General features: G+C 44.1%; 1 protein-coding gene across 1 annotated transcript in view; it reads left to right on the forward strand.

Annotated features, from left to right (window-relative positions):
* The window catches only part of LOC124854694 (integumentary mucin C.1-like), a 25,087-nt gene extending 13,305 nt beyond the window's left edge, over positions 1-11,782 (forward strand). Inside the window, exons 7-10 of the mRNA XM_047342951.1 lie at positions 9,602-9,713; positions 11,119-11,270; positions 11,327-11,562; positions 11,677-11,782. Coding sequence (XP_047198907.1) covers positions 9,602-9,713; positions 11,119-11,270; positions 11,327-11,562; positions 11,677-11,782 — 606 coding nt within the window. The remainder of the gene's footprint in view (positions 1-9,601; positions 9,714-11,118; positions 11,271-11,326; positions 11,563-11,676) is intronic.
* The last annotated feature ends 7,703 nt before the right edge of the window (positions 11,783-19,485 follow it).

Consider the following 19,485-nt stretch of genomic DNA (forward strand, 5'->3'; position numbering starts at 1 on the left):
ACAACAACCACTACCCCAACAACAACAACCACTACCCCAACTACAACAACCACAATCCCAACGACAACAACCACTACCCCAACTACAACTACCAATACCCCAACTACAACAACCAATACTCCAATGACAACAACCACTACCCCAACTACAAATACCCCAACTACAACAACCACAACCCCAACAACCACTACCCCAACTACAACAACCAATAGTCAAACTACAACAACCACTACCCCAACAACAACAACCACTACCCCTACTACAACAACCACTACCACTACCCCAACTACAACTACCATGACCCCAACGACAACAACCACTACCCCAACGACAACAACCACGACCCCTACGACAACAACCACTACCCCAACTACAACAACCAATAGTCAAACTACAACAACCACTACCCCAACGACAACAACCACTACCCCAACGACAACAACCACTACCCCAACAACAACCACGACCCCAAAACAACAACCACTACCCCAACAACAACAACCACTATCCCAACTACAACAACCACAACCCCATCAACCACGACCCCAACGACAACAACCACTACCCCAACTACAACAACCACAACCCCATCAACCACGACCCCAACGACAGCAACCACTACCCCAACGACAACAACCACTACCCCAACAACCACGACCCCAACGACAACAACCACTACCCCAACTACAACAACCACGACCCCAACGACAACAACCACTACCCCAACGACAACAACCACTACCCCAACTACAACTACCACTACCCCAACTACAACAACCACTACCCCAACTACAACTACCACTACCCCAACTACAACAACCACTACCCCAACTACAACAACCACTACCCCAACTACAACAACCACTACCCCAACAACAACCACTACCCCAACTACAACAACCACTACCCCAACAACAACAGCAACTACCCCAACTACAACTACTCCAACAACAACCACTACCCCAATTACAAATACCCCAACAACTACAACCACTACCCCAACTACAACAACCACGACCCCAGTGACAACAACCACTTCCCAACAACCACTACCCCAACTACAACAACGACGAACCCAACTACAACAACCACTACCCCAACTACAACTACCATACCCCAACTACAACAACCACTACCCCAACAACAACCACTACCCCAACAACAACCACTAGCACAACTACAACAACCCCAACAACAACAGCAACCACCCCAACTACAACAACCACTACCCCAACAACAACACAACTACCCCAACTACAATTACTCCAAAACAAAACAACCACTACCCCAATTACAAATACCCCAACAACAACAACCACGACCCCAACAACAACTACCACTACCCCAATGACAACAACCCCAACTACAACAACCACGATCGCAACTACAACTGCCACGACCCCAACGAAAACAACCACTGCCCCAACAACAACAACCACAACGCCATCACAACTACCACGACTCCAACTACAACAACCAAGACAACGACCACTACCCCAACGACAACAACCACTAACCCAATTATAACAACCACGACACCAACAACAACAACCACTACCCCAACTACAACAACCACGACCCCAACGACAACAACCACTACCCCAACAACCACTACCCCAACAACAACCACAACCCCATCGACAATTACCACTACCCCAACTACAACTACCACTTCCCCAACTAAAACTACCACTTCTCCAACTCCAACAACCACGACCCCAACTACAACAACCATGCCCCAACTACAACAACCACTTCACCAACTACAACAACCACGACCCCAACGACAACAACCACTACCCCAACGACAACAACCACTACCCCAACAACCACGACCCCAACTACAACGACCACAACAACAACCACTACCCCAACGACAACAACCACTACCACTACCCCAACTACAACTACCACGACCCCTACGACAACAACCACTACCCCAACTACAACAACTACTAGTCAAACTACAACAACCACTACCCCAACAACCACTACCCCAACAACAACAACCACTACCCCAACTACAACAACCACTACCCCAACTACAACAACCACGACCCCAACGACAACAACCACTACCCCAACTACAACAACCACTAACCCAACTACAACAACCACGACCCCAACGACAACAACCACTACCCCAACTACAACAACCCCAACAACAACAACCACTACCCCAACAACAACAACCACTTCACCAACTACAACAACCACGACCCCAACGACAACAACCACTACCCCAACTACAACAACCACAACCAACAACAACCACTACCCCAACAACAACAACCACTACCCCAACTACAACTACCACTTCACCAACTACAACAACCACGACCCCAACGACAACAACCACTACCCCAACTACAACAACCACGACCCCAACAACAACCACTACCCCAACAACAACAACCACTACCCCAACAACAACAACCACTACCCCAACTACAACTACCACTTCACCAACTACAACAACCACGACCCCAACGACAACAACCACTACCCCAACTACAACAACCACTACCCCAACTACAACAACCACGACCCCAACAACAACCACTACCCCAACAACAACCACTACCCCAACAACAACAACCACTACCCCAACGACAACAACCACTACCCCAACTACAACAACCACTACCCCAACTACAACAACCACGACCCCAACAACAACCACTACCCCAACGACAACAACCACTACCCCAACAACAACAACCACTACCCCAACAACAACAACCACGACTCCAACAACAACCACGACCCCAACAACAACCACTACCCCAACAACAACAACCACTACCCCAACTACAACAACCACGACCCCAACCACTACCCCAACAACAACAACCACTACCCCAACAACCACACTACTACCCCAACGACAACAACCACTACCCCAACAACCACGACCCCAACGACAACAACCCCTACCCCAACGACAACAACCACGACTCCAACGACAACAGCTACCCCAACTACAACAACCACTACCCCAACAACGACAACCCCAACAACAACAACCACTAACCCAATCACAACCACTACCCCAACAACAACAACCACTACCAAAACTACAACAACTACCCCAACGACAACAACCCCTACCCCAACAACAACTACCCCAACTACAACATCCACTATCCCAACTACAACAACCACTACCCCAACAACCACTACACCAACAATAACAACCACTACCCCAACACCAACAACCGCAACAACAACGACAACCACTACCCCAACAATAACAACCACTACAAGTAAATTTTCTTCATTTTTTCCAGTATTTATTATTATTTTAAACTCATATGTTGATGCCAATGTGACTAAATTACAGTTGAGTTATATTCAAATAAAATACATTGTTCTTTTAATTCTCTTAATAATTTATTTATTTATTTATTGCTTTTCTTCAGCAGCTTTACTCTTGAAGTAAAATGTAAGGAAAATACTTGTTGTGGTTACTGTTTTTGTATATGACTGATGGGTTTTCACATTTGATGAAGGCCACAAAGATGGAAATAAATCGATAAATGTTTATTTATTTCACAAAGAAGAAAATATTCGTTATATGTTGTAATCATTCATTAAAACTACTAAAAACAACGATTATTTCTGCATAATCTTGCTCTGATGACATTCAGGACCAACTAATCAAATAACAGCAGTTAAGTTTTCCCAGCTGCTTTAGAAGAGAAACCATTTCTATTCTAGTTTGGACATAAATACAGTATTTGCATACGTTATTGAGAATGTTAATTTTAATGTTTGTATTTGAAACATGGATGTGTGTCACAATCATGTTCTGTCTATGATCTAAGATAAACTTAGACAATAATTTAAATCGTATATTGTATAACATTGGTGTCGACAACATAGCCCTGATAAACTATAAATTCTCTAAGTCCTCGTCCCTCCTCCTCCACTGCTGGACCTACAACATCCACTAGTGTGTAAACTTTCCAAGTCTTTTCATTAACTTGTGAAAATATAGCAGTTGGTTTATTTATATGTTGTTATTCTGGGTCAAGTCATATAGATGCAGAGCTAAAACAGGAAGAGCAGATTTTTAGGGTGTGAACTATCATAAGTTTTATCTCATGCATCCTCTAACAAATTCAAGTTTATTTGTTTTGATGTGTCATATTCTTTCATTTTCAACAGTCACTGAAAAAATAAAGGCAGTTAATCTTGATAACATTATTTGGTGCATCCCAGTGAAATTATTAATATAATAATAATGAGATTCTCCTTTTAAAATCTAATAGATAAAGCATGTATCTGTAATACACAGTTTTATTAATTAACATTTGTTGCTTTGGCTTGAAATGCATGTGTAACTGACAGTTACTCAATGCTGAATAATGTGAATATTTTACACAGGCTCCTTTGGGAGCCTGCAGATCACTACTGAAATGTATGTTTGGCAGAGATGTGAAACACATGCATTCTGAAGTAACTTAAAAAAAGACTTCAGTGGAGAGCTGATTGACAGAGCCAAGGAAGAGAGAGAGTCATCATATCAATGTTTCACCCTTTGTGAGCACTTTGTTTGTTGAAAAGTGCTGTACAAATAAAGATAAGTATTATTATGATGATTTGCCTATCTATATGACTTTAAAAGTATGTGCACATCCTGCAGTCCATATGCTTGTTTCCTTAGAGGAAGAATAAGGAGAATCTGAAACACATTGTGAATGGACTAATACGTATAATAAAATATATCTGTAGCTTATCTGTGGTGATTTTTGCATATTATTTGGTTTGAAGAGGCGCCTGGAGGACAGAATCCCGCTAGCTTGGTGCACATGTTCGGTGTGGATAATCCTGATGCCATATTGGCGGTTGCTGGTTTGACCTATTAACCTTTATCTGCCATTTTATTCAACTGCTGGAGTTGCTGTTTGCTGAAAGGAACTACAGACATGAGACTTTGTACTGTAACTGGAAATTATGTGTTCATTCTTTACATGAGATGTAACAACTATTGGTCTGATGATGATGATAATAGATTTAGCTCTATCCTCTTTACTGGTTGCTAAGAAGAGCGTTTGATAGCCCCCATATTTAAGGATTGCCGTTGCATGTCTCTCTTCAGGTTCAAACAGTTTCTGTGGGAGTCTTTTTTTGTTTGGCGTGGAGCCCAGAAGAGCGATTTGTTGCCATGGCAGACTGGGCGTTTGTGTGTGTGGCAACCAGCGCACCGCTCGGACATACCCTATGCACAGCTGGCATGTCTGTATCATACTTGTGTCATTCCATGGCCATTGTGTGCGTATCAGGATGGCGTGAGTTGCTCCGCCAGGAACCTTCAGGGCGCAGATGGGAACGTTCTTATGTTATCAGCTGATGATTGTTGTGCATGTTGCACTACAGCCTGATTCAGCTACGGCGTGGAGACTCTCACCCTCCAGGTGCTGTGTGTGCTGGCTGGGTCAGTGCAGTATGGTCCATATCCCAGTGTATTAGTCATTTTATTTACTAAATTTGTTTATGCTATGGTCAACCGTAGGCGATCATTGGCCACCACACTTCTGACTGCCCTGCTGTTCTAAGCAAAGATTTCTGCTTTTATGGAAGTGTTCTCTGTCTCTCTCTCTCTCTCTTTCCTGTGGCTCTCTATGCTCATTTGATTAGAAGCTTGGGTGACCACCTCAAGAAGGGCCACATTCAAACTATTAATATTGTTCTAATCACACATTACCTGAGTTGGCCGTAATAATCATTTGTACATAGTTATTGTTTGTTTCTTTCAGATTGTTTTTACATTGGTTTGGATTTGGTTTCATTTTGTTTTTAATGTTTTGTTCATTTTCACCAGCACATTGATTAACACTTGTGACATGCTAATTATATTTTACATAGTTTGACAGGTGCTGTGGACCCCGGTAATCCCTGGTGGTGGCGTTTTCTTCTGACCGTTTGTTGGTTTGCAGGTGGTTAGTTTATTAATCCTTCCCTTTTTCCTTTGGTTTGTGTCGCGTGGTAAGTCCCAGCCAGTCCTTTTCTCTTGTCTAAGTGTTTAATTTCATATGATGATTTGTGTTCTGAAGTGATAGTTGTTTCATTTCTTTTGTTGAATTATGCATTTATCGAGTGAATAAAAGTTCCACGAATGATATCAGCGAACCTGTGCTGTTGCCCCAATGTGGGTTCAGTTATTCCTGAATTCCCAGGTAGCGTGATTGCAATATACCTAATTTTCTCTGCTCCACTCTACACTGACAATACCGGTTCTGTCTTGTAATGCCGGACCAATGTGCAGATGAGGGTGGTCTACCACCTGGCCGTTCACTTTGATCTGTGAATAGTCTCTGTTTTGCCAGATGTCAGTTGATGATGAGGACCAGGCCTCTACAATGTTGGGCAGCTAACCTATTGATATCAGACCGGTAGCATCTTGATTATCTTTTAATTCTCTTCTAAAAACATTTTCTCCCAAAGCGTTCATGAATGTTCATACTGTGACATATACTGTGTTTTAGGGGTGGATGGCCAATTGAACAGCAGGGCGGACATGATGTAAATTCCATCAGTCACTTGCCATCACCACCACAACTTGTTCAGAATCTCGCCGTCTTCCATTACCTGCCAATAACTCTAAATCTCATTGGGCCTCATTCACCAATATCTTCTTACGATTTTTGTAAATTTGTTCTTTAAAGCTTTTCTAAAACTGTCTGATCCGTCAATTCTGACGTGTTCTTAACCGCCAGTGTTTGCATCTGTTTTCTTACATTGAATAATGCATGTCTTGAAGCTCAGTGTCTGTCTTTCCCAATTGCATAGGTAACTTTTGCGTCAATGCTGACAAAAGGCGTATGGGTGATACACACACTGGGAAAACAAAGAAACTGAAAAGAACATTTAAAAATGACAGGCAAATCTCTGCACAGGACTCAAACACTCTCTAAAAATAAGTATTATTTTGAATTATAAATACCACAAAAAATGATATGGAAAACTCAAGTTCCATGTTCAGTGAAAACTGTATCCAGGGCGGTTGCATGGTGGAAGTAAAAAATAGGTTTGATGTCCAGATTTTGCCTCAGCTGAGCATCTGTGGATACTCGACCTGGCGTGGCTGACTTAATGGGCCAGGTTCAGATGTAGAATATTGAGTTTCTGAGTCCTTTTCGGTTTGTGCAGTCATTATATCACTTCCATAGCTAGAACATTTGAACTAAAAGCTGTAGCAGTAAAACCTTATGGTTTGTGTGACACATTTTAATGTTTTTGCTGGGTAACACACAGAATAAAATAAACAAAAAAAAAACTAATGCAGACAAAAACATAAGCACCTTGTTGGAAGTAAAGTATGAAATAAGCCATTGCTTTCCCTGTAATTAACGCCATGAGTGTTCATTGCAGTCTTGTTGTGTCCAAGGCAAACAATGTCACACATGTCAACTGTGTTTGTGTTTGTGTTACTACACACTGTAACACCACCACATAGCATACTTCTGATTTCCATAGGTCTATTGTGAAGTAAAATAGAGAGAAGCTGTGGCGTCAATCCTTGGTGGTGTGCTGCATTGCTGAGCATCAACAATACAGCCCTGTCTGAATATATCTTCTCAGTGTTTGTTTGAATCCATCCTAAGTAAGCGCATTCTGGAATAACCTTCCACTGGGAATCAGACAAGCTACCATCGTTTAAAGACTCATTTTATAATGGCGGCTTTTACCTACATTTCTTTTGTGTTTGTCTTAATTTTCTTGTGTTTGTGAAACACTTTGTAAATTTGTTTGAAAAGTGCCTCGCATAAATGATGTTTTTATTCTTCTTCTTCTTATTGCCTGTATGAACAATAATAAACTCAACCGTCATTCAGAACAACGATAAAATCAGTCACATTTTTAACTGGTCATCATAGTCAAACACAGAGGTGACATTAAAACCCTCATCTGGAAAAGAATTATACACTGTTGTAAAAACAGGAAGACTGCAGTTTGAATGGTACCATCAATATTATATCCTACCCATCCATTATCTCCACAGCTTATCCTTTGTGAGGTGAGGCTTGCATATATTTATATATTTATATATATATATATATATATATATATATCCTCAAGGAAATGTAGGTCTATGTTTTATGCTTTTTGTTTTTGGTGCACAATCCTAAACAGGTAAACACTGACAAAGTTAAAATGTGTGTTTAGGTGTGCTAACCCTAACCCTTACCCTGTTTTCCATCTGTGACAAAAGACAAAAACATAACCACATTTGAGGAAGTGAAGAAGTATGATTTGCATCATAGCTTTCCCTGTAATAACACTCCATGAGGTGTTCTGACACACAACATTTTTGTGACCAAGGCAAAAACAATTTAATATATGTGAACAGTGTTTGTGTGTTATATCTATCTATCTATCTGTCTATCTATCTATCTATCTGTCTATCTACCTATCTATCTATCTATCTTTCTATCTACCTATCTATCTATATACATATTGATGTATAGATACTTAAATGATCCTGAGGGAAATGTAGGTCTATGTTTCTATTTTTGTTATAGTTACACAATATCAACAGCTAAACACTGAAGTTAAATGGGTGCAGTGTGTTTGTGATGTTTTCCTCTGGGCAAAGAGAACTGACAGTTTGAATCACCTTTCTGCGTGATATTGAATCCACTGAGATATTCAGACATGTATCAGTCATGCAGGCGTTCATCACCTGTAGGTATATAAAAGTGCCTCTAGTGATGAAGTCATTATGTAAAGGAATCTGCTGAACTTACCTGTTCATCATGATGAAACTGCTTCTTTCTAACTCTCATCTGGGCGCTCTCCAGCACAGGTAATAATTTACTATTTTTAATAATATATTATTATTTATTATCTCATATGATTAATATCCTTGAAAATATAAGGAGGCTCTATTGATCCTCAGAGAATACTTAAGTTACAAGTACAGCAGTACAAGAAACAGACTAAACAGGTAGGGCTTGAATGAAATAAATTTAGAGTCATGTATGTAGTGTCTATTTATGTTGATCACAACCCATATGTCTGAAACTCCTTTTGTAACATTAGGTTTGAGCCTTTATGAAAGCGTTTAGATCAGATCATCCTTATCACTGACTATTTTTCTCCACATTGCAGCTAGGCTTCTTTTGTGTGAAACTTGCACAAATGCTAACTGTTCCAACACAGCAGCAGTTACATGTGTAACAGAACGTGTGTATCACAACTTCCATTCAAGGTAACTTCTCTACAAGTTACTTTCAGTGAAATACATGTACCAAATTGACGGTGTGCTTTCCATCACCATTAACATTACTTGTCTTGGCATTTCATCTGGGACTACTGGACGAACCATTCTACAGAAGCCTGTGCACCCCCTCCCTGTGTCCCATCACAGAAACTCCTCAGACATTTTCAGTAAACTTGGGTTCAAGTTCACTTGCAAGTGCTACATGCTGCAGCACAGACAACTGCAACTCCGTCCTCTGCTTTGTAAGTAGATGTAGATGACTATCTTATTAATCTGCATCCTTCTTTATTTGTGTTCTGCGTCTTAACACTTCCATCTCTCTTCACCTCCTGCCAACAGTGTGTTTTTGTCTGTTTCGGACCCCTCTTGAAGGTTCCAGCAGATAACAGTCTACAGTGTCCGCGTTTGTTGCGCATCACCTCCACAGTTGCGGCCTTCCAAAACAATGTAGGGAGCAGAGGGATCGCTGCTTTTCAAGCCGGTGGTAAGTCTTCTTCTTATATACTGCATTTATACAAAGGTACTTCAAACCTATTCTACTACCTTTAAGTATTTTTAACATATTCATACTAAAGTGAAGGTTAAATATATTACTCATGTACTAAACATTTAAAAAGCACTTTGTTAATTAAATACAGTTACTCTATTTATGATCCATAACTTTACATTAAGTTAAAAACTAACTTTTTACTGCATTATGTCTTTTTATAAAAATGTCTTTACTTTCTCATCTTAAGATCATCATAATGTTTTAGATTTAAAAGAGCACAGCAGATCAAGCAGTTAATTAGTTCCATCTTGACCAGTTGACCAAACTATTGATTATTTCTCAGTTGTTTGTTATTTTCCATCCACGATTTCCTGGAACTCAACTTGATTATAAAGTCTCTTGCTTTCATCACAACTAAAATTGTTTTCATTTACTAAGACAAAGAAAAGCAGAAAACTCCAACATTTGAGTTAGAACAATTTCTGCTCATTTTGAGAGTTTCTTTGATTCCAAAATGACTTAAATGAACAATTCTTTGTTTTGATAATCAGACTAAGAAATGGTAACAACAACCTTGAGATAAATGCCTGCACAGCTTATTAAGCATTGAGCAAACTCATGAATTGGAGTTGAATTTAGTTCAACATTTTTACTGGCCGATGACGTATGTTTTAAATTGTGGACTTGCTTGTTTCACTGAGACAAGTAGCAACATCGAACTGAAACAGTGTTCTGCTGCCTCTGCTGGTTTGGCTTCAGGCTGTATGCTCTGTCAACCAGTATAGTTGAAAGTGTGGTTGGATTTGATCACACATATTCTCTGTTACATGGTATAAAACAGTGAAATCAGTGATGTCACTAGGTCCTAATTTCTGTACATGTCAGTAATAAGGTACGATGTAAAATGCTACACGACTGTAACCATGGCAACAACTAATGTTAAACAACCATCAAAATACATTTCCTCATAGTTGTCACCTCCTGGGGACTTTGCCTTTCATATAAGATGTTGGTACCGTACAGTGGACCAGCCTGTTGTGGGACTGGTTTGTGTAACACTCTCACTACAACAACAACAACCACTACCCCAACAACTACCACCTAACTGCAACTATCAATACCCCAACCACCCCATGACAACAACCACTACCCCAACAGCAACAACCACTACCCCAACAACAACAACCACAACCTAACTGCAACTACATTACCCCAGCACCACCCCAGTACTTAACAACGCGACACCAACAACGGCCGGCCACTGCCCCAGCGACAACAATACGACCCACAACAACAGCCACTGCCCCAGCTGCAACAATACGACAGCAACCGCACTACTGGCGACAACAACCGCTACCCCAACAATGATTACCGCCTTTATCTGACAACCACGTTATAGACAACAACCACTACCAACTACGACCAATACCAGAACCCCAGCTACAGCAACCAGCATTAGCGACAATAACTACTAGCGACAACAGCCCCATCGACCAGCTACCGCTGCCCCAGCGACAGCTGCCACTGCCCAGCAGCCACTGCCCCAACTGGGCAAGCAATGCCTGACTACAACAACCTTTGACCTACAACCACTACCCCCGCGACAGCAAGCCACTGCCCAGCTTAACAGCTACTGCCCCAACTACAACAACCCGCGATCCCAACTACGTCTGCGACCCCAGCGACAGCAACCACTACCCCAGCTTCTACCAACTACCTGCCCCAGCACTACAAGCAGCCACAGCTACAACAGCCACGACCCCAGCGACAGCAGCCGCTGCCCCAACTGTAGCCAGGCTGAGCAAGCCTGCCCCAGCTACGTTAGCCATGAATACAGCGACCAGTAACTGCTGCCCCAGAGACAACAGCCACTACCCCAGCTACAGCTGCCACTGCTAACGGCAACAGCCCCATCGACCAACAGCCACTACCCCAGCTTCTGCTTCTGACTACCCAGCAGCAACAGCCCAGTCGACAGCTGCCGCGCCCAGCTACGGCAACCGACTGGCGACCAGCAGCCGCTGCTGACTCGACCAGCCACCAGGCCCCAGCTACAGCAATAGCCATGTTGCGCGACCAGTAACTACTACTGGCGACCAAACAGCCCCGTCCGCAGCTACCACTGGCGACCTTCTGCCACTACTGACAACAACGACCACTGCCCCAACAACCAAGCTGCCACTATCAGCAACAACCATTGCCACAACTACAGCTCCCAACAGCAACCACATTAATGACCGCTACCCCAGCAGCGACCAGTAATGCCTGACTATGACCATGTTGCTTGACAATAACCACTACTAACTACTAACTACCTTCAACAACCACCAACTACAACAAACCGACCCCATGACAGCAAACCACTACTGACTTCTGACCACCGAATACAACTACAGCAAGCCATGTTCATGACCAATGTACTGCCCCATCTGCAATACAGCAGCCACTGCCCCTGGCTTCTGACTAACCAATGCTGACTGCAACAAGCCCTGGGCTCCAGCGTTGACTGCCCCGAGCTTCTACCATGCCACTGCCCCAGCAACAGCAGCTGCCACTGCCCCAGCAATAGCCACTACTGACTACAGCTACCGCTGCCCCGACTGACCGCTGCCCCACAGCACAGCAGCCACTGCCCCAGCGACCAAAACCACTGCCCCAGTGCAACTGACCACGATACCAGCAGCCGCTGCCCCAGCGACCAGCAGCCGATACAACAACAGCCGCTGCCCTGACTACAACCAGACAGCAGCCTGCCCCAAGCAACAGCAATACTGCCTGACTACGACAATGCATGTTCAGCCGACAATGAAAGCTGCTAACTGGCGACCAGCAGCCACTGCACCAGCTACTACAGCTACGCCACACTGCAACCAGCGGCCCCATGGAGCGACAGCTGCCACTGCCCCAGCAGCAATGACCACTGCCCCAGCTTCTGCCACTACCCCAGCTACAATGCTACTACAGCAAGCCACTATCACGACAACAACCACTACCCCAACAACAACTACCACTACCCCAACTACAACAACCACGATCCCAACTACATCTACCACGACCCCAACGACAACAACCACTACCCCAACTACAACTACCACTACCCCAACGACAACAACCACAACTACAACAACCACGACCCCAACGACAACAACCACTACCCCAACTACGACAACCACCACGACCCCAACTACAACAACCATGACCCCAACGACAATAACTACTCCCAACGACAACAACCACTACCCCAACTACAACTACCACTACCCCAACAACAACCCCATCGACAACTACCACTACCCCAACGACAACTACCACTACCACTACCCCAACAACAACAACCACTACCCCAACTACAACTACCACAATCCCAGCAACAACCATTACCCCAACTACAACTACCCCAACAACAACAACCACTACCCCAACTACAACTACCACTACCCCAACTACAACTACCCCAACAACAACCACTATCCCACCTACAACTACCAATACCCCAACGCCAACAACCATGACCCCAACTACAACCACTACCCCAACTACGACAACCAATACCCCAACTACAACAATCATGACCCTAGCGACAATAACCACTACCCCAACGACAACAACCACTACCCCAACTACAACTACCACTACCCCAACTACAACAACCACAATCCCATCGACAACTACCACTACCCCAACGACACTACCACTACCCCAACAACAACCACTACCCCAACTACAACTACCACTATCCCAACAACAACCATTACCCCAACTACAACTACCCCAACAACAACCACTACCCCAACTACAACTACCACTACCCCAACTACAACTACCACTACCCCAACCACTATCCCACCTACAACTGCCAATACCCCAACTACAACAACCACGACCCCAACTACAACAACCACTACCCCAACTACGACAACCAATACCCCAACTACAACAACCATGACCCCAACGACAATAACCACTACCCCAACGACAACAACCACTACCCCAACTACAACTACCACAACCACGACCCCAACTACATCTACCACGACCCCAACGACAACAACCACAACTACAACAACCACAACCCCAACGACAACAACCACTACCCCAACTACAACAACCACGACCCCAACGACAACAACCATGACCCCAACAACAATAACCACTACCCCAACTACGACAACCACCATGACCCCAACGACAATAACTACTACCCCAACGACAACAACCACTACCCCAACGACAACAACCACTACCCCAACTACAACTACCACTACCCCAACAACAACAACCCCATCGACAACTACCACGACCCCAACGACAACTACAACACCACTACCCCAACTACAACTACCCCAACAACAACAACCACTACCCCAACTACAACTACCACTACCCCAACTACAACTACCACTACCCCAACAACAACCACTATCCCACCTACAACTACCAATACCCCAACTACAACCACCCCAACAACCACGACCCCAACTACAACAACCACTACCCCAACTACGACAACCAATACCCCAACTACAACAACCATGACCCCAACGACAACAACCACTACCCCAACGACAACAACCACTACCCCAACTACAACTACCACTACCCCAACTACAACAACCACGATCCCAACTACATCTACCACGACCCCAACGACAACAACCACTACCCCAACAACAACCCCATCGACAACGACCACTACCCCAACAACAACTACCACTACCCCAACTACAACAACCACGACCCCAACTACAACAACCACGACTCCAACTGCAACTACCACAACCCCAACGACAACGACTACCCCAACTACAACTACCACTACCCCAACAACAACTACCACTACCCCAACAACAACTACCACTACCCCAACAACAACCACTACCCCAACTACAACAACCACTACCCCAAAAACAACCACTACCCCAACTACAACAACCATGACCCCAACTACCACTACCCCAACAACTCCAACCACTACCCCAACTACAACAACCACTACCCCAACAACAACAACCACTACCCCAACAACCACTACCCCAACTACAACAACCACGACCCCAACTACAACTACCACTTCCCCAACTCCAACAACCACTACCCCAACGACAACAACCACGACCCCAACGACAACAACCACTACCCCAATTACAACAACCACGACACCAACAACAACAACCACTACCCCAACTACAACTACCACTACCCCAACTACAACTACCACTTCCCAACTACAACAACCACGACCCCAACTACAACTACCACTACCCCAACTACAACTACCACTTCCCCAACTACAACTACCACTTCCCCAACTACAACAACCACGACCCCAACAACAACAACCACTACCCCAACTACAACTACCACTACCCCAACTACAACTACCACTACCCCAACTACAACTACCACTTCCCCAATGACAACAACCACTACCCCAACGACAACAACCAATACTCCAATGACAACAACCACTACCCCAACTACAACAACCACTACCCTAACTACGACAACCACGTCCCCAATTATAACAACCACGACACCAACAACAACAACCACTACCCCAACAACAACCACTACCCCAACTACAACAACCACTACCCCAACGACTCCAACCACTACCCCATCTACAACCACTACCCCAACGACAACTACCACTTCCCAACAACCACTTCCCCAACTACAACAACCACGACTGCAACTATAACAACCAACACCCCAACGACAACAACCACTTCCCCAACTACAACAACCACGACTCCAACTCCAACAACCACGACTCCAACTCCAACAACCACTACCCCAACGACAACAACCAATACTCCAATGACAACAACCACTACCCCAACTACAACAACCACTACCCTAACTACGACAACCACGTCCCCAATTATAACAACCACGACACCAACAACAACAACCACTACCCCAACAACAACCACTACCCCAACTACAACAACCACTACCCCAACGACTCCAACCACTACCCCAACTACAACCACTACCCCAACGACAACTACCACTTCCCCAACTACAACAACCACGACTGCAACTATAACAACCAACACCCCAACGACAACAACCAACACCCCAACGACAACAACCACTTCCCCAACTACAACAACCACGACTCCAACTCCAACAACCACGACTCCAACTCCAACAACCACGACTCCAACTCCAACAACCACTACCCCAACTACAACAACCACGACCCCAACTACAACTACCACTTCCCCAACTACAACAACCACGACTCCAACTCCAACAACCACTACCCCAACAACAACATCCACTACCCCAATGACAACAACCACTACCCCAACTACAACAACCACTACCCCAACAACCACGATCCCAACAACAACAACAACCCCACCAACCACAACCGCAACAACAACAACAACCCCAACAACCACTGCCCCAACTACAGCAACCACTGCCTCAACAACAGCAACCACTACCCCAACCACCACTAACCCAACAACCACCACTGCCCAGACTACTACGACTACTGCCGACAACAACAACCACTACCCAAAGTACAACAGCCACTACCCCAACTACAACAACCACTACCCCAACGACAACAACCACGACCCCACGACAACAACCACTACCCCAATTATAACAACCACGACACCAACAACAACCACTACCCCAACTACAACAACCACGACCCAACTACCACTTCCCAACTACAACAACCACGACCCCAACTACAACAACCACTACCCTAACTACGACAACCACGTCCCCAATTATAACAACCACGACACCAACAACAACAACCACTACCCCAACAACAACCACTACCCCAACTACAACAACCACTACCCCAACGACTCCAACCACTACCCCAACTACAACCACTACCAGCGACAACTACCACAACTACAACTACAACAACCACGACTGCAACTATAACAACCAACACCCCAACGACAACAACCAACACCCCAACGACAACAACCACTTCCCAACTACAACAACCACGACTCCAACTCCAACAACCACGACTCCAACTCCAACAACCACGACTCCAACTCCAACAACCACTACCCCAACTACAACAACCGACCCCAACTACAACTACCACTTCCCCAACTACAACAACCACGACTCCAACTCCAACAACCACTACCCCAACAACAACATCCACTACCCCAATGACAACAACCACTATCCCAACTACAACAACCACTACCCCAACAACCACGATCCCAACAACAACAACAACCCCACCAACCACAACCGCAACAACAACAACAACCCCAACAACCACTGCCCCAACTACAGCAACCACTGCCTCAACAACAGCAACCACTACCCCAACCACCACTAACCCAACAACCACCACTGCCCAGACTACTACGACTACTGCTCCGACAACAACAACCACTACCCAAAGTACAACAGCCACTACCCCAACTACAACAACCACTACCCCAACGACAACAACCACGACCCCAACGACAACAACCACTACCCCAATTATAACAACCACGACACCAACAACAACAACCACTACCCCAACTACAACAACCACGACCCCAACTACCACTTCCCCAACTACAACAACCACGACCCCAACTACAACAACCACTACCCCAACAACAACAACAACCACTACCCCAACAACCACTACCCCAACAACAACAACCACTACCCCAACAACAACAACCACTACCCCAACTACAACAACCACGACCCCAACGACAACAACCACTACCCCAACTACAACAACCAATACTCCAACTACAACAACCACGACCCCGACGACAACAACGACTACCCCAATTACAACAACAACAACCACTACCCCAACTACAACAACCACTACCCCAACTACAACAACTACTACCCCAACAACAACCACTACCCCAACAACCACTATCCCAACTCCAACAACCACGACCCCAACTACAACTACCACTTCCCCAACTACAACAACCACTACCCCAACGACAACTACCACTTCCCCAACTACAACAACCACGACTCCAACTCCAACAACCACTACCCCAACTACAACAACCACTATCCCAACTACAACAACCACTGCCCAGACTACTGCAACCACTGCCCCAACTACTACTGCCACCACATCTACAACAACCTCGACGCAGGCAGCTACAACTACAACAACCACTGCCAGTGATGCCTGTTGTGTCAGAATGGGAATGCTGCATCTGCTGATTGGACTCCTCATTTTCATCCTATTTTAGATTTCAGAGCAAATATGGATGAACCTTTGAATCCACTGGTAGGACTCTGAGAGAACCTTTAGAAGTCTGGTCTTTGGTTTACTTGCTGCCATCTTTGATTGGTAGTCACACAGATTATACAAAAGGGGATAGGGTCTGGGTGAAGTTAAAGTGAGCTAAGTCAGAACAATGATGTAGACACACGCTCACAAAACTTGAACTTAACTTTTGTTCAATTTATTAGCCTTAATTTCAGTGAAACATAAATAGTTTACAGGAACATTCTCTCTGGGGATTTCTTCACAAACCTGTGTTAATATTTGAAGTGGACTGAATACTGTTATACATTTGATCTTATTTAACTTTTTTTGAAAACTGTACAACTATAATACATTGTTTAAAAATATTATAATACTAAATTCTGGCATAAATGAAAGTCACACTTCAGGAAATATTGTCACCACATTAACTATTTAAATCTTTTTTAAAGCTTTATTTCATGTTTATTTATTTTTTTCACTATTTAATATTATTTTAAACCCGTATACTGATGCCAATGTGACTCAGTACAGGTGCGAGATTCTAATCAAATAAAATACAAATGTTGCTTTTAATTCTCTTAATTTATTTATTTATTTATTTATTGCTTTTCTCCAGACTTTACTCATGGTGAAAATGTAGGAAAATACTTGTTGTGGTTACTGTTTTGTATATGACACAAATTGGGCTTTCACTTTTATTGGCTATGTTAGAATCGCTCTAAATGCAAAGACTGGTTTAGCAAGAAAATCATGTTGAACATATTTGTGAATCTTGCATAAGGATAATAATAAAAGAGGTGTGGCAGCTTCTCACAAACCTTAAGTTATATTTATCAACCTGTCCCTGAAGTGCCTTATTTGTATATTCATACTTGTTTTGTCTCTTTGTGGTTGTGTCCTATTTACATCACTTTAAAGTATTTTGCGTATCTTTCAGCCTTTTTGATTATTTTTTGTCTCTGTGTTGTCATTTGTTTGACTTTACAAGAAGAAATATTAACACTCACTTGACACAGAGGTTCTGGACCAGGGTCCCCCCTCTCCCTTTCCATGCATGCTGTCTGTAATCCAGTGTTTTCTTATTTTGTCAGTGTCCTCACAGCAGCAACTAGTCTGCTGTCAACCTGTGCAGGAAAGGAGATAAAAGAACATTTTAGACAGTATATGAAACATGAAGCAGTTTTAACAAAACACCACAAACCTTTATTTTACTTTAAAGGGGACATATCATGCAAATTCCACTTTGTTAGTGCTTCTACAGGTTAATGTGGGTATCTGGCTCATGTCTACCAACCCAAAAACTCTGGAAAAAAAACACTCGCACGTTTTGTTATGGTTCCTCTAAGTCAGAAACGTCATGCTTGAGCGACTCGATTGCGCTTCCTGGGTTTTGTGTCGTAACAAGGAACTGGAAGTCTCCCTACATGGTCTTGGCCCACCCCCCACCTCATCCCCCCCGCCCCCCCACACTCGTTACGCCGGGTTTACACCGGACGCAGCGAGGCTGCGAGGCAGCGCAGCGCC

The sequence above is a fragment of the Hippoglossus stenolepis genome, chromosome 14 (assembly GCF_022539355.2).
Source record: "Hippoglossus stenolepis isolate QCI-W04-F060 chromosome 14, HSTE1.2, whole genome shotgun sequence".
NCBI classification, from domain to species: domain Eukaryota; kingdom Metazoa; phylum Chordata; class Actinopteri; order Pleuronectiformes; family Pleuronectidae; genus Hippoglossus; species Hippoglossus stenolepis.